Below are 21,138 nucleotides of genomic sequence, written 5' to 3' on the forward strand. Positions count from 1 at the left end.
AAGGAAACGAAATACCAGCAGCAAGAGAACGGAAATTGAACAACAGCAAGAGAAGGGGCCTTACCTGGATGAAGGAGAAGCACGGAAAAATGTCTTACAGAAATTGAAACGGTAAGACATTTTCCCAAAATGTAAGGGATTTTACGCGTGATTTGGAAAATGTTTTCCAAATGGAAAAGGTTTTCAGTCTACCAAACACTGGAAAATGAGAAAATATTTTCCGGAAAATAAAATACAACCAAACAAACACACCCTTAATCAAGTTACCTTATGAGAACTCGATAGACGAAACCATCAAAGACTAGAGAAAATAAGTCACCATAATACTCAGACCTCATGGCAATCACCATGACACCGAGATATAGCCCAATCCATAGACCAAAAAGTTATTATTCCAATGGTTTATCCATTTCTACCAAAAAAAAAAAGAGTTAAAGAGTCTAGTTTCAAGGACACAGCGATATCTAATAAGAGTATGCAAAGAAGAATCTGAGGAGGGCAGGTAAGGCTATTTCGGTTAATGCTGTGGGTGTTTTAGTTTTACTTGATTTTTACTTTTAGATTTTTATTTTTATTTATTAAATTATTTGTATTGAGTTGGGTAATTAAGTTACGTAATTGGGTTGGGTTGAGTTGGCCACTTGGGTTTAAATATATTAGATTGGGTTTTATGTTGTTGGATTGGGTTTGGGTAAATACTAAATAGTAGACTTAATGAAAAATGAAAAGTTTTCAATTTAGTTTTCTTATAAATAAAAAATTATAAATTAATATATAGTAAAATTGTACTTTGATCACTTAAAATGAATTCTTTTTCAATTCAATTCTCTTATAAATAAAGGAATTATAAATTAATATATAGTAAAATTACACTTTAACCCCTAAAAATAAAAAGAATTCTAATTAATCTCTTTAAAATTATTTAATTATAAATTAATACATAATAAACTTATATTTTGATCTATAAAAAATTATAAATAAATTCAGGTGTATAAACAATTGTTTAACGGTTATACAATCAACCATCATAATGCAACGGAAAAAAAACCTAGGCTAGAGCTTCAACCATTATCACTTAAGATCTCCAAACCGGAGATTCGAGCAGCCGAAACAAAGGTTAAATCGATTAGATATTCGATTCTTAATTCAATCCAAAGATATCCGAAAAGGTTGATATAAAATGAACAAAAGTCAATGTACAAATGTTTACTTCAAAATCAAAACCTATTATATGTACAAATATGAGTGTGTTTTGTTTCAAAAAATACCAGAACCATGTCGACACATACATTCAGGCACTGGATAAGCAATCACATCGTTGTCTCTTTGTTTCTTCCTAGGTTCAGGTTTCATTGATTTATTATGCAATGATCTTATAATGCTACTGAATTCTTCATCAGAAATGGATGAATCTTCAAAGAAAGGCAACATTGTTCTTTTGTTTGGTCTTATGCTTTTTCTATGTCCCATGTACGCACGATGTCCTTGTAAGGCTCGCCCCATGTTTCCGCCATGGGAAGGTATAAAGATGTCGCTGTTAAAGGAGACAATGTAATCAATGGCAGATAGAGTGGAGGAGCTGTTGAGGAACGGAGAGAGTTCGCCATCACGAGCCAACATTTCCTTTCGGACCAAGTTTGGGAACACTGCCGCGAGCGGCTCCAATGCTTTGCTGCCACCGAATGGCTCTCCTCCGGCTATGTAAAACCGACCACTTTGTGGTGCCCCTAAAGCCTTCAAAAGCCTACAAATATAGACATCACTATTTTCAGCAACCTCCGCACTCCATACCCAAAATCTGATGATATTATTATTTGCTGAAGTTGTGCTATTAGTCCTCTACTTTGCAAAAGTTGTGGATTTAATCCCCGGATACTTTTCAAGTTTTCATATTTCAATATTCACCAAACGCTATAATGTATAAAACATATTACTAAATCTGTAATGTTATGCCAACTTATTTTTTCCATATATTACTCATCAGGGGTAAAGCCAAAAAGTTATACTAACTTGTGATTTCCTAAAAACTAAAGGGACTATATAAGTAATTTTTTTATTTTTAAGAGCTAAAGTACAATTTTATCATTATATTAACTTGTAATTTTTAAAAATTAAAGAGACTATATAAACAATTTTTTTTGAGGTGCCCAAGGCCACTACCTGCCTCCTTCCTCCTCCCATGTTACTAAAAATCCAGTTAATAAATTAATGATCGTGAACCAAATGAATTTATTTGCTATACTAACTATATTACCTTGCCATTTCAAAATAGTGAGACGTCTAATCTAAGGACTAATAACAGAATTTTAACCTTACTATATTACCTTGCTATTTCAAAAGCGTTTAGGGGGCAAAGGCCGGAGAGGCGACGTTGACTATAGCTCATGTTGACTCTGCCAGTGAGGTACTGAGGCTGAGTTTTCTGAATTTGGGTAATGATTTGGTCGTATTTAGGACCTAAACCAGTACGACAGCCGGTTCGAACCCACACATCTTTCTCGAGCCGAAGATGAAGAGATATATATGGACCTTCAATCCACATTCTTCTTGCTAGCTGGTTCCCAACTTGAAGAATTGGCTTCGAAAATCTCAGTGCATGGAATGCTACCTGAAAAGAAAAATTCTTAAAAGAGTAATTATAAATACCGAATATAAGTTTTAAAATAGATATAAAATATTAATTCAGGGTGTTATCTCGACCAAACATAAATTTTTAATTCAACTGATTTCATGAGTCAATCTACTTAAATACGAGCTGTTTAATTTTTCGAAGATTTCTACTCTTGGATGATAAATATCCAAATATGAGTGGGATAAACATGTTACCTTACACCTAAGCTTCTGTAAATCAGATGGAAGATTCTTGGAGAGCTTAGAATCTAATCCTTTGAGTACAAGTACCCCTTCTTGATTCAGCTGAAACACAAAAATAAAATTAATAATCGAATCGATAATTCGTGTATTCATATCGTATTTATATTATTATTTTTCATACTTGTTTGAAGAACTTAGCACGGATCCAAAACGGTGAAACACCATAAGGAATTTGAGTTACGATGGTCTGTTTAGCCACCAAATGAGACGATGGCAACGAAGATACAACTCGTACATCTGCTCTTAATGTCTTCTTGAAGTGTTCCACATCGAATATATCTGGAAATTCACTGCAATTCCCCACCATGATTTCACTAAACATCAGTCCCGATAATAGATACAAAAACGAAGATGGAAAATTAAAACCAACAGCCTAAATTGCATGTGACTGAAAACCCCGAAAATGAATAGTAAAACCTTTCATCTTCCCATATCATGTTGACCTGCAAAACAGGCAAAACCAAAGCAGCTTCAAGTATTCTTGCAATAACAACAGCATCAATGATTTGATTCTTTTGTTGATTCAATCCCCCAGCAGCAACCACAACCAAGAACCTGTTTTTCTCCTTGGAAATCTTTGCAGATCTTTTACGATACCCAATGGTAGAATCCAAACAAGGACGGTAGCCATTACTATCTGGTTGTTTCCAGAACTCAGTTTCTTCTTCGGACAAGTTACCAGAAACCAAATGAACTGGTAATGGAACCATTGCAGTGCCGCCAATTCTGGGTTGAATTTTGTTGTCGGAGTTTATGCCGGCAAGTAAAGATGTTAAGATGATCTGAGAGTAAGAAGATGGTAAAGGATGGGATGAAATAGGGGATGTTGTTGGGGATATAATGGAACAATGGATTGAATCTTGGGAGCTAGGGAAGAATCTGAAAATGGAGATTCCCAAGAAAGTGAAGGAAAATAAGAAAGAAAGGATGAAAATGGAGAGGGATGGGGATGTTTTCTTGGAAGAAAAAAGGGATGTTAATGGTGGTGAAACGGAGAATAACTGAGTTAGTGATCTTGGACTCGGTATTAAACTCATGAATGGGTTCTTGATTATCCTTGCTGATGATCTTGCCATTACTGAAGATTCTTTTTCCCAGATTTTCCTGCAGTTTCTTGGAGAAATATTAATGAAAGAGAGGAACATGAAGAATCTAAAGAACCCATTGGTAGTTATTTAGTAGCAGAAACAGTTAATCTTCCCGGCAAAAAATACTTGAATATTACACAATTTCATCATAACTACTTGTGTAGTTGTTGTATTAATGATAAATAGATGCATTACACTCTATTAGTAGTTCAAGTCTTGATTGAGCTATATTTTTTATTGGTAAAAATTTATTAAATTATTAATAAATTTAAGTTTTGATCATTCATCTTCGAAAAATTATAAAATGGTTATTTAAAAATTTCCATTTTAAATTATTGAACTGTTAAAATCGTTACTGTATGATCTTCTCTAGATGCATAGCCTACACTAATTGAGAGCTCTCCGTCTCTTTTTCTACTGTTCAATTTTTTTTCATAAAATAGCTTTGAACATCATGAATATGCAAACCAAAATATGAACAACTTTCTTCTTCGACCTTTGATACTGATTGTTAGATCGACTTAGATCTAAGGGATATTCTTTTACTCATCGACAGGTACTGATCTATCATACCAATCGTCAAATCCTCTCGTGGAGCTCGCTAATTGAATTTTTTTTTTAAAAAAACTTAATAGTTTAGTCACTTTAGTGACTTAAATAAAAACTTTTAAATAATTATGTGATCATTTTGTTATCTTTTGAAGTTGAGTGACCAAAATGTAAACTTACTAATAGTTTAATGACCTTGAGTGTAGCTTACTCTAATAATAAATAGATGCATTTCTATTACTAATAGTTTAGTGACTTTGGGTGTAGCTTACTCTAATGATAAATAGATACATCTCTATTACTAATAGTCTCGATTGATCTAGCTAAATTTAAAGAAAAAAAGAAAAAAAAAAACCTAACAACCTAGTGACTTGAATGAAAAATTTAGAAATTTCAATAATCATTTTGTAATTTTTAAAGTTGAGTACCAAAACGTAAAATCGCTTAATACTTTAATGACATTTTTGTAAATTAGCCCTAATTTTAAATTATATTATGCAAGCTTGGCCACCATGATTGAATAATTGCAAGGTTTAATTGTAACATTTCTGACTTTTCTTTTTCATATAAGAGTCATCAGCGACGTCCCATCAACTTTTTTGTTAGAATATATGTGGTAATGAAAATTATGAATCTTTTGAAATAATTATAGTATTATACATTTTTAATACGACTATTTTGAAATATTATTATTTATATAATATAATTTTTTTAAATAAGATATTTATAGAAAAATCGAATACAATACTTTTTTGAAAGCAAAATCGGATAGAAAATAAAAAAATATTTTTAAAAAAGAAAAATTTAGAATTTCCAGAGTTTCAATTCTATGCTATCAATACTTATCCCCCAAAAAATGAAAACATTAAAAGTAAAAATAGTTAAATTTCAAAAAAATTTTAAGAACCGATATGATGAAAGCTCATCCTAACTAAAGATATTATATTGGACTGATTTTAATTTAATTATTTGAGGGTGTAAACAATCAATGTGTCATCATCAACTTCACATCAGCAACCATGTGGATGACCCAACGGACCTCTCCTTTATCTTTCAATATATTTATATTCCGTTACTGTCTAATTTGTTTACTTTTCCATTCATTAAGAATATACAATGATCTTGAAATGGTAAGCTAGAAGGTTTAGTTAATCATATAATAATACTGTTACACTTCGCTATGATCACTCCGGCATCAAGATCATGAGCGGTACAAATAGATCCCCAAGAAGACCCTTACGTGACAACCAAGACCTATAACTACTATTGTCTCATTTGAGATGACTTGAAATTTATCAAACTCTATTTAAACCTATGACATTAAACCACTTGTCCCTGATCCACCAATAGCAACTTAACGTGTTGCACCTCAAGCCAAGGAATAGCACATATAAGACTCGAGGCCCAAGGATCCCATTTGAGCCATAACACCACTCTACCTAAGCATATGGCACCAAGTCACTTGCACTTCATCCACCAATAACAACTCAACACATGACACCTCGAGATAGGGGCGACGAGTATATAAGACTCGGGGCTTAAGGATGAGACAAGGCTACCTACATCTCTCCTCCCAACCTACCTCAAGCCACATCTCCTTCCCTCCTTCCTCCCTACTACTTTGACCATCTATTTGGCAACTCTTAGTCCTATCCTAAAAAGGGTGAGAACCCATTCTTGTAGACACAGATGTTATTTGAAAGATCGTATACTCGTATTTGTACATGCAACAAGAAAAAAATGAATAGAGCCCAAACAAAGCAAAGCAAATATCCAAAAATAATTTGTAGTCAATCTACGCTATTTTGTATTATCATCATTCATCATCAATACTTGAAACCAACATGAGTTGGTCATTTGGACCGATCTATCAATGAGATACAAATAACAATGGATCTGAATATCCGAATGTAGAAAAATCCGAAAATTAAGGTTTGTAAGTTAAGATAACTAATATTCATGAGTACATCATTCCTAATGAAAAGTTCATCATGAAAGTACCTTTTGAACCTCCTCCGTAACCTCTTTCGGAGACTTCGCTGCATGAAGTTTTGCAACTATTCCCTTCTTCCAGTAATAATCAATCACCTACATTTCAATTGACACCATTAAAACCGTTGATGATAACTCGGAAAGCATTCAAATTAGATATTACGGAGTCTGTAACAATGCCGATGGCATTTCAATCGTGCATAGAAATAGTTAGGGAAAACAGAAAGCACACCGGTTCAGTTTGCTTGTGAAATGCATCTAGCCTCGACTTGAGAACAGCTGCAGTATCATCTTTACGTTGAATCAAAGGTTCCCCGGTTACCTTGAAGAGAACATAAACAAGGAAACGAGCTTGTTAACATAAATGCAATTGGTTCGTTGAAAAACAGTGACGCAGCTTATATCAAGGCTTTGGGGTTGATGTACAGACCGACTAGTTTGCATTTAAGGCCAAAATGCTTGGCAACCAAATTCTGGCTTATGTAATAAACAAAAGTAAAATGAGGGTTGTTATGTTCGACTTACATCATCAACACCGGGAACTTTAGGAGGTGCAAATTTCGTGTGGTAAGACCTACCACTAGCGGGATGGATCCATCGACCAGTAATCCTCTCTTCCAAGATTGAATCATCGATTGCAAAATCAAGCACCTTATCAATTTTAACTCCTTGTTTTTCAAGCATTTCATCGAGCTGCAAAGCGAAGATCGAGAACCCATAATTGGAAGTATGAGCGTAAATATTTTTAAAAACTCGAGCATAAAGATTCTAAAGAAGGCAATACCATCTGTGCTTGGCCTACAGTCCTCGGAAATCCATCAAGAATGAAACCCTTCTGACACGAAGGTTTCTTCATCGCCTCGTCAATAATGCCGACAACTAGCTCATCGGAAACAAGTTCTCCCTGAGAAACAATCATAAAACAACTCAATATTCAAGAGCAACCTCAAAAACTATTAAAATAACCCATACACTACTATAAATTCAACCTTATCCATGGCCTCCTTGGCCTTGACACCGAGTGGTGTCTTAGCAGCAACAGCAGCTCGTAGCATATCACCGGTGGCCAAGTGACACAAGCAGTACTCATCCTTAATCATTGGTGATTGAGTACCTTTCCCCGAACCGGGTGGACCTGCCAATCATAAGATTTCCCGGTATCTGTAAAGAATGATAATTGAATGCAATGCATTTTCAGGAATGCTACGAAGCATGCACTTTCTGTATAGACTTGGGTAAAAAAGAGACATAAATACCAAACTTTAGTATCATTCTATTCGCTTTCAAGCAACCCAAGTTCCAATCTGATTTGAGGTCAAGCTAAGGCAGAAAACAAAAAAATAAATTCCAAAACCTGTGCGACCAAGAGATGTAATCTGGAAGAGACATTGCTGCAGCGATTACTGGACTTGGGTGTTAGTGTAGAATAAGGGAATGTTTCCGACACAGATATGTTCATTGTTTTAAGGTTATTTCATTTATTTCGAAGGCAATATATCCAAAATGATATCTAGATATATATTATACACTGGCATCAAATAAGGGTCACTTCAAAAAATTAAAAAGTTTGAGCAAACATAGATTAATGGTTAGTATTCCAAAATCTATTAGTTCTTCAGCATGATATAAGGAAAATACAATAATACAAGTTCATAATTGGCATCAAAAATTCATTTCATTGTTAAAAAGAAAATGTGGGCTAGGCTTTGTTGCGAGTTGAAACAACCATACAAAGATGAAACATAAAAAAATAAATCTATGGCCTTCACAACGTAATGGTATTGCTTTAGAGTTTGCTAAAAATAGACCCATTTTTTCTCTGAACATTTGTTAATGTTTACACATCATAAAGCTAAGAAACTAATTGTTTTAGGAAAAAAGAACCCATCATTGTCAATACATTCAACTCACTGTTCATTGCTTTAGAGTTTGCTAAAAAAAGACCCATTTTTTTTCCTTTAAATGTAAATAATGAGTATTTTATTAACAATTTTTAAAGGGCAAACGTACATTGAAAGCTCTTATATTAGAAGTCAAATTGCATTGTGCCCCTCTATTAAAAAAATAGGCAAATTAGTCGTTGTTCGTTAGATTAAGAAGCAAATTGGTCTTTCTATTAAAAATTCTATCATTTTTACTGTTAAAAATTTATCCTTGTACGTCAAGATGAGGTACACATGACAAATCACATGTAATTATTTGCTTATTATGTCAGCTACACCAGCTTTTAACAGTAAAAATGAATGAAATTTTTAACAAAAATAATCAATTTACTCTTTAATCTAACATATAAAGACTAATTTACCCATTTTTTGAGTAAAAGGTGAACAAAATGTAATCTGACTCTTAGTACAGGGCCTCCGTGATACTTTTACCTTTTCTGAAGCTAAGAAACTAAATTTTTCTCAAGAATAAAAATCCCAACATTGGCAATTCACTCAACCCACTTTTCATTGCTTTAGAACTTTACTAAAGACTCATTTTTTCCCTATAAACGTTAATAAATAAGAATTCGTTAACACTTTCTATAGCTAAGAAACTAAAGTTTCTGAAAATATATATAAATAAACGAAATTCCTAACACTGACAATTAACTCAAACTTTGCCATTCCATATTTATACATTCATTTAAATCGTATGAAAAGTAAATAATCATTGTTGAGGGGAGGTCGTTGGGCCTATCTCGAACCCTCGACGGTGGAGGTATTGTTTCCGAAGTGTATGCTCGGTTTTAAACCGGCTTTTTGTCTCTCTACTCCAAGAAAAGCCCAAAAAGGTTCTCCTCGGAGTAGGAACATAAAAACCTGAGTCTGGAACCAACCATAAACAACCTGTGAATAATACCTCCACCGTTGAGGATCCGAGGCCGGCCCGAAAGCAACCTCCCCTCAACAATATTCATCTGCATTTTTGAGCTTTGAAAACTCATACATTTTCACGGTTCACTGTAAACAAATAAAAAAAAAAACTTGACACAAACCAGCTACAACAAGCATTACCGGATCTGATAAATTCCATTGTAGTTCTCAAAAAATAAAAATAAAAACCCAAAATTTTGCAATTTATCCAACACAATGCGAACTTCAAACCGATCAAATAAGTACATAAATAAAAGGGGAATAAAAAAAAAAAGACAAACCAATAAGGATAAGGCGCTTCTCGGGTTTGGTGGCGCATTTCATACGGCGGAGAAGCTCAGTCATGAGTGATTCGGAGGGTACATCCTCTAAGTTCACTGAACTGCTGCTCGCCATTTTTCAATCTCTTTTTCGATTTAGTATTGGGTTTTGTTCTAATGGCTTTTTGGTTTTAAAATGGTTTGGGGGTTTAAAGGAAAAAGAGAAAACAGTGGGAGAAAACAAACGGGAATATCAATGGAAGATTTAAAGATAGGTTTTTTTTTTGGGTAAAGCTTGGAAATTAGAAAGAGTAATTGGATGAAAATATAAATTGTAATAAACAAAGTAACATAATTTATATTTTTCAAAATTAATTATTATAAAAACTATTAATATGATAAAAATAATTTTAAGTAAATGATAAAACTAAAATTAAATCATTGTATTTATTATGTTAATCTAAAAAATAGGTAGTAATATATTTATTAATAAAAATAACAAGAAAATAAACATAATAGATGGTTTTATATAAGTGTTTTACTACACATTTGTTAGTATATTTTTGTTCAATATTTAACATATGCTATTTATAATCATTTGTTGGTTCTTGATCGAGTTCATCATCTAAATTTAAATTTGCATAATTAGGATTATTAAGATTTACTTCATGAATGTATTCTTTGAAGTATTAATCATTTCAATTCCACCAACTTATGAAATGTACAACATGCTAATAAGAGCGAGCAAAACTTGATTTAATTTAAAAAATCAAAAAAATATTTATAAAAATTTCAACAATTATATTTTTAAAAATTATAAATTTAAAATTTTCTAAAATAATAAATTTGAGACCTAAATAAGTTAATTAATTATTTAAGTTTATAATATTAATGGTTTTTTTTTTTGCTTTGAAAATGTTTTAAAATATATATGGTTTGGACTTTATGTGTTATAACATAGAATTATTTATACTGTAACAAGATTTTAATTTGACATATTTGATTTTTCTAATTTAACTCGAACAATTTTACTCAATTCGACTTGACTCGAATTTCATTTCACTCGACTCAATTCGAAAAATTTCAATTCTAGTTAGGATGATAAAATATGACTCGATTAACTCGAAATGTATTCACTCAATTCAGTCGAATACTCATTGTTATAACATTGTTTTTTCATGCTAGGTGATGTTAATGTAAGGAATATTATTTTTAGAACATCAAATGTCTTCTCAATCACATTTTAAAAACTTGAATATTTTAAATTAAAAAGTTCACAAGCTGTCTCTTATGTTTGCATTTGGCATCATTTTCTCAAACAATATCATATCTCACGACATGGTACAAAAAAATATTTTCTATTTGCATAATTAACATCAACCTTAAAATATTTGAGCTCACGATCCAAATAGTTCGTAGATTTAATTATAAAACTTATATAAACTTAATTTGAATAAAAACTTTAATTTATATTCATTTTTATAATACGTAAATTAAATAAAAATTAATATAAAATTTATAATATAAAACATTTCTAAATAAGGTTTTATAATTATTCTAATAACTTTATAGTCCTCCTTATAAATAATATAATTTTTATCATAACTTTAGAAATTGTACAAACCCATAAATCTAGATATATGAAATTGTACAAACAAAACATGCAAATTCTAATAACTTCATAGTCCTCCTTATAAATAATATAATTTTTATCATAACTTTAGAAATTGTACAAACCCATAAATCTAGATATATTAAATTGTACAAACAAAACATGCAAATTAAGAATTATACACCACATAATTCAAAATTTGATCACCTTAGTAATAGAAAATACACGTTATATAGCAATATAGAGCGCCTGACACGTAAGCACTGTAAACCTGACAACCTACTAACTTGGCGACTTACATAGTATCACTTGTTCGACCATAATTCTCTGAAGAGTATCTAAGACATGTATAACCTCTAGGCAAAGTAACTCGTCACCATATGTTTTATATGTATCTAAGACACATGACACTTAATTACTCCTAACAAGTCACATCAACATACCATATGTTTTATATATATATATATATATATACACACACTTGAGAATGAGCCATTCCAAAAATCAACTACTCAAGTAAAAACTTTTCAGAAGTTAAAAACAAGTAAAAGTTTTAAAAAAAATGAAAAATCGACGAAACTTTGAAGACTGATGCTGCTTGATCCCACTATCCATTCTCAGATTAGCTGTGATCTGCAACAAATCCACACACTGAACTTTTCTCATAACTCAAGTAATGCTCAACTATTTTTTAACAATATAATATACAATTGCTAAATTATAAGTGTGTATACATCAACAATATTCAACAGAGCATAACCAAATAACTCAACTCCCACATCATCACATAACATTTACGCACATTAAGAACAAAATTGGCATCAATTATCATTTTACAAGTTATGCATAAGCTACATTCTTTTTAAAAGATTAACCGAAATAACCGAAACACAGATATCCTTCCAAACCCCGAATATCAGTTGAAGGTCGAAACGGTACTAACTACCATGTTCTTTTCCCTTTTCATCCGTCCATATCCGGATTCGACATTTTCACATCCGGATCCAATATTTTCACCTACAAATGCCAAAATTTCCGGGCACCTAAATATTTGTTCTAGTGACCAAGTTATCTAGACAATATTCCTACAACAATACTTAAAAATTAATTATTAATATGCCATTACACAAAATTGAGCATAATAGTGATGAATTCACTCCTTGGACTTCCTTTTCTTTTTAGTTTCACTTGCAGCAGCTACTTCATCTTTGCTCTTTTTTTTCTTCTTCTTGGCCATTCCATCTTGTTCAGCGACATCCCCGTTAATGCCGTTCATTTCCTCAGCTCCGTGACCCTGCTCCTTCTTTCTTTTATCTTTTTTCTTTTCTGATTTAGCATCCTCCAAAGCATCTCCATTTGCAGCCTCGGCTGGGGCATCTTCAGATTTCGATTTCTTCTTCTTGCTTTTCTTTGCCGAAGCTTCGACTGGTTGTGCTTCTTCCATTTCCACATCTGTATTAAAAACATTGTAATAGACAAAAACTTTAAACAGAAATCAAACTTGCCAAAGCTGATTGACTAACTACATCAAAATAAGGGTAAACTATATAAGTAGTCACACCCAACTATGTTTTTTTTTTTTTTTTTTTTTTAGCCACCAACTATGAAATGTTACAAAATAATCAATCAACTATTCAATTTTCTCTTTTTTGTCACCCAACTATCTTGGATTTTTGGGTATTTCCATTTTGACTTTAGCCAACTGATAACCAAAAAAGACAAAATTGCATAGTTGGATGATTATTTTGTAATTTTTTATAGTTGGGTGGCCAAAATAAGAAATTTACTAATAGTTGGGTGATCATTTTGTAACTTGTCATAGTTGGATGACCAAAAAGGAAAAAAAATATATAGTTGGGTGACTACTAATATAGATTACCCTTAAAACAATCTGGCAATTTCATTAGAAGCTGAGCTCAACTGATATATCAAATTTGCAAGTCCTCAAGAGCAAGGTAATGCATTTCCAAACATTTTAAAATGCGACAACATATTTTTGAAATCATACAAAATGAAAAGGGTCCGCAGCTCCTTGTACCTTTGTTTTGAGTAGTTTCAATTGCTGACTTCATCACATCAATGTTTTTTCGAGGTGCAACACCCTTGTCATAGAACTCGAGTCGTTCCTCCACTTGTTCCCGCAGTTTCTCCCCAAAAACAGTGGTGCCTCGCTCTGCAAACAAAAAAAGAATTGATAGACTTATGGGGAGAACTTAAAGAGTGTAGGAGGCAAGAACAATGATGATTACCCGCAAAACAATCTATGCGAGATGCAATGGAACACTTATTTGCAAGATAGCGTGCCATTCGGCCCTTGTTTTTAGCAGATGCTCGACCAATGAAAGATGAATGGAAAATTAGACCATACTTAGGTGTGTTCCCTCGTGTTTTCAGTGCCCTGAAGCAAGCAGCAGACAGCAATGAGTGAAATCAATGCCTTAAAAGTAAGTTTCAAAATATGTTGAAATTAATTAAAAAAAAAAAACCACTCGGATTAGTACTCAAGATCTTGAGGGCCTCAATTTTAGCAAGAACTTCTATTTCTCCATACGTTTTACAACTCCACCATGTCATAAGAACATAAGGTGAGAAGTAAAATACCTGAAAAGGGCCTTCTCAGCACCAAGAATCTGAAGAGTGGAAGAGGGACATTTGGCCAAATTTGTGAGACTACCAGCATGAGAGATCAACCGAGCCCCAACAACTTCCCCAATCAACGATGCCAAATTTGGTGCAATGTCGTTCATCTTAGTCACTAAGTAATCATAAAGATTCTTTCGATACTCAGCAAGATCCATTACTCTCTGAGCAAATAGCTGAACATTGATCAAATCAACCGGGGTCAAATCCTGCCCTGCAAAAGAAAAAACACCAATAATTGGGGGTACGAGAAAAAAAGGTTAAATTGTGGTATAAATACAAGAGATCTACCCATTGATGCTTTGCCAGCTTCGACGGTTTCTTTTGCTTTGTCCTCGTCCCCAAGTATTTCGGTTAAGGCAGGTATGTGTTCTTCAGACAACTTTGACTTATCCTCTATAAGCTTTGCAACTCTAGCATAAAGATAATTGTCGTTGACAATCTTTACCAACTCGGGGAAATGCCAAGAGTACCATTCCCTGCAGAAAGTAATCAATCAAAGGATATCCATAACGTAAAATCCATGCGTATACTAGTTATGGTGCTTGTTTCGAGGGTAAATTAACAACAAACCTCACTCTCATGGAAAAGGAATTGATATCCTTATCAAGAGTATCGAGAAGGAAAATCGCTTGAATAACCATATTGTCCACTCGATTGACATTGAACTTAACTTTTGCTCGGCTGTAACTGTGCGCCAGACCGAGCTGAGCTTTTTCTAAGTCCCCGGGCTACAAAGTTTTAAGAAACACACACTTGTAGCTGTTTTCTTGATAAAGAAAATAAAGGCAAAACATTAAGAAAATATGCAAACCTTTAGGTCCTTGATAAACTTATCGAAATGCAACCGCACACCACGAAGAAGCTCAAGCACAAACTCTCCACTTTGGCATGTAATTTTCATTGTTTCGGAGATGTGAGAACCAAGCTTAGGCTCTGCAACTCCAAGACTAAACTTGGATTTCTTGCCTTCCTTAACTTTAGGGAGATTAAGCTCAAGAAAACTCCTTAACTCATCGTTCATTAGCCCTGCGATCAAAACCGGACATAAAACCAATGGTTAACTTAAAAGGCAAGCAACCTCATATGAAATGGCAAATCAATATCTTTGTAACTTCCTTTAGCTAGTCTTTTTGAAAGGCTAAATCACCTAACTATCCATACAAACATCGCAGAATCCTTTATTTCAAGCAAATCCAAATCAAGGCAACAAGTAAATATAGCAACTTACATGCAAAAAAAGTTCTAAAGCTATACAAACCATGGTAGTCAGTACCATAACAGTATATACCATTCCAGCCCTAAACCAGTAACAAGCAGTTTATGTTCGTTTCAGTCAAAATTTCAGTGTGTTTCAGCCTGTTTTGGTCAATACAGGCCTGTACCAATTAATACAAAATTTCAATATTTTTAACAACTTCTAAATTATTTTTTCTTAACCATTTTAATTTTTACATAATTACATTTAAAATTAATAGTTATTAAATAAGTTATTGAACCTAATTAATAATTTTAAAACTTACATTTAAGTATATCTAGTTAAGATATATTAGCATGTATATATATAAATTAAAAATTAGACTATAAATATATATACCAATGAACCCGAAACGCTACACCGGAACACACCGGACTCTATTGCTAGCAAAAACCAATGCTGAAAAACACATGTAGAAAAGCCAAATAGCATAAACAACATTTACTTTTAAGTGCAAAAAAATAAAAAAATAAAAAAAATAAAACCAAAAGCTTGAAAAATAAAACAAATGTGAAATCATTTTTAATACCTTCAGAAACAGAGTTGCATTGGTTGAGACCATCAATGGCGGATTCAAAAGGCTGAAAAGCAGTGAGTTGAACCACCTTACCGAACCGGTTCAGATCAGCAACCGAGTTCCTAACAGCCTCTGTGTTTTGACCGATTTCATCGAGCCCTTGAGCTTGGAATAGCGCATACCCAGAAGATGATTCGTACAATAAATAAAGAGCCATTGAATCAAAGGCTCGAAGAAAAAAAATCCCACCTCTTTTTAGCTTCAAAATAATCAATTTAACCGATAAATGGGCAGTGTCTTCGGGTGGGGTTCGAGTTTTTCAGCGGTTTCTGAGGGTTTAGGAAATGAGTGAATGAGATAATAAGTTAGGGTTTAAGGGCTTCCATGCATTTTATATTGTTTGCCTACAATTCTTGTACATAATACATGTTTTTTTAAATTTATTATTCAATTGAGTTGTTAATTAGACTGTTCCTCCAAACTCTGGGGTTTGTTTTTGGGCTATGGGTTTTGATTTGGGTTTCACTTTTGTTTGCAAAAGTTTTTGAGAGAAGACACCATCTCTAAGGTAAGTCAAGTATCTGAACTGAGAAATTTTTTTTTTTTTTTACATTACTACTTAAATTTGATAATTTTTTAAAATTTGGTGATTATGATAATATGATACTTTAAAATTGTACCACACCGTTTCTTAATCTTTGGTTAAATTTTGCTAATAGTCTATGTACTTTATAAAAGTTATGGATTTAGTCCATATACATTTTAGAATTTTAGTCCATATATTTTTGAAATTTAAGTCTTGCCTGAAATAATAGCAGTTAAATCCGTTTGATTAAACTCAATTACTAGTTCTATATTATGACAACAGTTGTAGATTTAGATTATATTCTTCAACTAGATCATTCTAAGTTTTTATAGTTTCTGAATTTTGAAATTTCAATTTTGATACAAACGACAATCGTTAATCCGTTAACTGGATTTTTAGTAAGTAATATTAAAAAATAACATGTTGATAAGGCACATTACACATATGTTTGCCATGGCAAAATTTGAAAATAACAGAACTTAACTTAATGAATTTAATAGTTATCTTTTAGTGAAAACTGAAATTTTAAAATTTGAAAATACAAAAATTAAAAATGACCAAATTAAAGTACAAAAATAAATAGCAAAATATCACACGTTGTCACGAGGTAGAAGAAATTAATCAGATTGTACATCTCACACATCATCAATTAAAAAGATCTTTTTGTAACTCATTAAACAATCTTAATTTTGCAATTTCTCGATTAAGAGTTAAATGGTAATTTCACATCCCAAACCTTAAAAGTCACCGCAATAGAAGTGTTGAGCATCATGCCCATGCAAGGTATATTTAGGTTAAATTTTCAAATTCAAGTTTGATTTGAAAAATGAGTTTATTTTTTTATCTAAACTCAATCCAATTTAAAAAGGGTAAACTCGGGTCTGGCTCGGCCCTCTCATATTTTATTTTTAGATTAATTTTTATTTAAAAACATTTTTAAAAAATATAATGCACTGAAAAATATTAAAATAAATGTTTTCTAGTACTTAAAAATATTTATATTAAAAATACTATCATAAATATAATAAATGTTTTATTATATTAAAACATAAATAAATATAATAAATGGTTTATTGTATTAAATATAATTTTAAAACTTTGTATTTTAGGTTAGGTTATTTAGTTGAGTAAGTTTTCTTTTAGGTTTTGAGTAATAGATTTAATTGTTATTGAGTTAGTGATTTAATATAATTATAAGCACATATAATTATTATTTAACATATATAATTAATATAATGTTATAAAACATAATATATTCGGGCTAGATTGAGTCGAGTTTAAGCAAAAAAAAACTTGCCCAAGACCCAACCCGTATAGAAAACGTGCATTAAATTTTATGCAAGCCCATTTAAGTGGGCATAGTATTTTTGTTTAAACTCTACCATTTTTCAAGCGAGCCTTCAAATCTGAACGAATAGCCCAACTCATGAGCAGGTTTACACTACACCTATGAGCAACATTTTAGTTTAGCTTTGAAAGCATTGCTCCAACTCTTAGATAATATTATTATTATTTTGTTTCAATTCATCATATTTTTAAAATATTCATATTTAAAATTTATATTAAAAATATTAAAATATTGGTATCAAAATATATAATATATACTCCAAACCAAGATAGTTAGTATTATATCAATAGACATACCATTTTTGTTTTAGTACTGGTACATATTGGTACCGTGTATTTTGATATAATGTTTTGAGTTTATCAATAAATTTTTAAAATATTTTATTTATATTATATATACACATGTAAATATAGCCTAATTACATACATATAAATATATTTATATGAAAATATTAATTTTAAAATTATTAATTATGTTTAAGAAATTAATTAAGTAGTTGCATTTTATTTTTAAATATAATTATAAAAATATAAAATATTTTAAAATATTAAAATCTTGTAATAATTGTATAAATTGGTACACATCATATAGAAAGAAACACGCCAAATACAACAGTTAACGTTTAGAATTTACATCGAAACAAAGAGAAAAATTGTATGAAATTGTGATTCCACGTTATAATTATCATTTTCCAATAAAAAATGACAAATCAAAATTTTCCTCCTAATTTTTAACATTTTTAGTTGTATTTGAATTTTTTAGAAGAAAAAGTTGAAAATAAAAAGAAAACTTTTATTAAAAAAATAAAATAACTTTAAAATCTCAATTTCATATAATTCATTTAATTCTTAATCGAAAATTACTATTGAAATGGACATTCCCACCAACCAGTAGAAAATTGACTTCCTTGCTCTAATATATATATATACACATCAAATGAGTATTATAAGCTGTCCCTACTAAGGGATATTTTCTCTTGAAAAATGTTCATTGAGCAAGCTGAATTGAAAACATATAATGTGAATATGGGGCAGATCCGAATGTGAATGTCCAAAATGCCATAGCATCTCTGCTAACTGCAATTTGCTTCTCTTACACTTCTCACATTCGGTAAAAGTATAATAAATTTTTTTATATTAAGATTTACTTAATAAATAGATAAATTAGTTCTTATACGTTAGATCAAATAGTAAATTGATCATTTTAGTAAAACTTTTATTAATTTATACTGTTAAATCTAGTATTGTTGATAGAATAACTAGATAGTGACACGTAAACCTGATCATTGGTCAGGTCACCCAGCCCGGCCCAAAGGCCCGCCTATAATGTGGGAGAGTTTAAACCCGAAAAATAGGCTTAGACAAAAAAATAAGACCTGAGCTCGTTTTAAAAACGGGTCAGGCCTCGGGTAAGGTATTTTTGGCCTAGGCCCAGCCAGGATTCACTAAAAGACGAAAAAATTCTACTCTTTTTTTTTCTCTTGAATGTTATTTTCTTGTTGTTTTCTCTCTATTTTGTTACCATTTTAGTATTATGTTGCTACTAATTTATTGTTATTATTTGGATATTGTATAAAACTTATTTTATTATTAATTTTGTTATTATTTTAAAGGTATTTGTTAATTTTGTTATTATTTTAGAGGTATTTGCTTGTTAAGTTGTATTTATCTTAGTGTTATTTAAGTCTACATATTTTTTAAAATTTATTTTCAATTTGTTAGGAAATATTTATTTTGATGTTTTTAATATTTTTGATGTATTATATATATTTAAAAATTATATAAAATAATATAAAAAATTAATACGGGCGGGCCAAGTTTGACCCGATTTTAGCATTTTTTATCTAGGCCGAGCTTGGATAAAATTTTAGGCCCTTTTTTGGGCAGGGCCGGGCCAGGGCTTAGTAAATAGGCATAAATTTTTAGTTGAACCCAGCCCAAACTTGGCCCATGAGCACCTTGTGGCACGCGAACCTCATGGTGAAGTATAGGGATCAAGTTTTAACAGTAGAAATAGATAGAAATTTTAACAGAATAATTAGTTTGCTTTTTTATCTAACGTACAATGACTAATTTATCTATTTTTTTAGTAAATGAGACAAAATACAAATCAACTCTTAATACAATGACCTCAATAATAATTTTCCCATCCAATCCAATCCAATCCTTTTCTTTTATTATTTTTCTTTCTATTTTCTCTCTCTACATTACCATTACATGTTTTTATGCTATTTCTATTCTTCAATTTTTTTTTCCTTTTGAATTATTTGTGTGTGACACGTATTCGAATACAAAAAAAACTCCAACTCTTTCATCTATCTTAATCAAGTGATAGTTTTGTGCAAGAAGATAATACGAATAAGGGAGAGCAAAAGTTGGTTGATACCGATTTAACTTATCAAATCGATTCATTCAAGTCAATTATGATGGTTAATTTAATTTTATAAACAATTAAAATAGATTAAACTGACAGATAATGTGTTATAAATTTCATATGAAATCGACTGATGTAATTAACTTTTAATATTTTTTATTTATTAAAGCCGTTTTTCAAATTTATGAAAGCATTTAGATTTTTCTTAAAAATAGTTTCGGAATGCTAAAGTTACAAATAAATTATACAATTAAAATATTAATACTCACATACAGAGAGTAAAGACGTACCCACACTACACACCAATTAAAGAATTAGTACTTGCACACTGAAAGTACATACTCACGCCATATACACACACAACATTTAAACATCCAAAAATATCTGCCCAAATAAAGATTTTCCACTTAGTCTACGAATTCGATGGGTGAACATCTTGTACCCACCATCTCGTACTAAACTATGAATTGATAAATTTTAAAGATACATTCCAGGTTGCTATTTTTTTTTTTTAACCTTAGATTAAAATAATATTAATAAACTACGCTTATTCTAAAGTTATAAATTTACTCTCTTTTTACTGCTATTAGATTTGTGATAAAATTTAACAATAATTTTTTTTCATTTATCTATCTATTCAAATCAACGGTTGAATTATTAAAATATTAATCATATAAAGTTACATAAGTGTGTAAAATTATTTTAATTTTTACACTACGTAAGTGGATCTCTCCTTATAATAAAAATTATATAAGTAATTTAATATTTGTAGAACATAAGTTTTCACTCGACTATCATAATTTTAGTTTTAATTAGTTTGGTAAATGATTTGGCACTAAATCATATTATTAGTGATGGTGTTGTGGATTTAAAAATAAAAGAATAAAATTTAAAAATAAATAGAACATATAATAATCTCTTAATCGGTTTATAAAATTAAAAAGTAATCATTGTCAATGTAACATAAAGAAATTCGATTAATGCTTTCACATTTTTTCCTTAATGAAAAATTAAATGCTCAAAATATTTTCTTATATAATTACTGATTGAACAATTGGATTTTTCAAAGCCATATTTTTAACTCTGGATTCAATTTCCAATTTCAAGAACCAACTTCGAGGACTATTTTTATGTACCTTGAAGGAAATATCATACTGTTAAGAAATTTATGGATGCAGAATGC

At 31.1% G+C, this 21,138-nt stretch overlaps 3 protein-coding genes across 3 annotated transcripts; all 3 read right to left on the minus strand.

The window, feature by feature from the left end:
• Positions 1–1,138: 1,138 nt before the first annotated feature.
• LOC108485766 (O-fucosyltransferase 37) lies at positions 1,139–4,160 on the minus strand. The gene is made up of 5 exons (XM_017789613.2): positions 3,292–4,160; positions 2,996–3,164; positions 2,827–2,916; positions 2,325–2,608; positions 1,139–1,744 (listed from the first exon to the last, which is right to left on the minus strand). The coding sequence occupies exons 1-5, from the start codon at positions 4,017–4,019 to the stop codon at positions 1,258–1,260; spliced, it is 1,758 nt and encodes a 585-aa protein (XP_017645102.1). The 5' UTR covers positions 4,020–4,160; the 3' UTR covers positions 1,139–1,257.
• Positions 4,161–6,294: 2,134 nt separating this feature from the next.
• Positions 6,295–9,929, minus strand: LOC108470772 (adenylate kinase 4-like). The gene is made up of 6 exons (XM_017772223.2): positions 9,643–9,929; positions 7,493–7,638; positions 7,288–7,407; positions 7,029–7,196; positions 6,736–6,825; positions 6,295–6,599 (listed from the first exon to the last, which is right to left on the minus strand). Exons 1-6 carry the CDS (start codon positions 9,755–9,757, stop codon positions 6,501–6,503), a joined length of 738 nt encoding a protein of 245 aa, XP_017627712.1. The 5' UTR covers positions 9,758–9,929; the 3' UTR covers positions 6,295–6,500.
• A 2,107-nt stretch (positions 9,930–12,036) lies between these two features.
• On the minus strand, positions 12,037–16,262 carry LOC108462046 (nucleolar protein 56-like). Its single transcript, XM_017762071.2, has 8 exons — positions 15,661–16,262; positions 14,688–14,902; positions 14,447–14,604; positions 14,165–14,352; positions 13,835–14,087; positions 13,483–13,631; positions 13,272–13,406; positions 12,037–12,685 (listed from the first exon to the last, which is right to left on the minus strand). Exons 1-8 carry the CDS (start codon positions 15,863–15,865, stop codon positions 12,387–12,389), a joined length of 1,602 nt encoding a protein of 533 aa, XP_017617560.1. The 5' UTR covers positions 15,866–16,262; the 3' UTR covers positions 12,037–12,386.
• Positions 16,263–21,138: the final 4,876 nt, after the last annotated feature.

Source organism: Gossypium arboreum, chromosome 7, assembly GCF_025698485.1.
Source record: "Gossypium arboreum isolate Shixiya-1 chromosome 7, ASM2569848v2, whole genome shotgun sequence".
Taxonomy (NCBI): Eukaryota; Viridiplantae; Streptophyta; class Magnoliopsida; order Malvales; family Malvaceae; genus Gossypium; species Gossypium arboreum.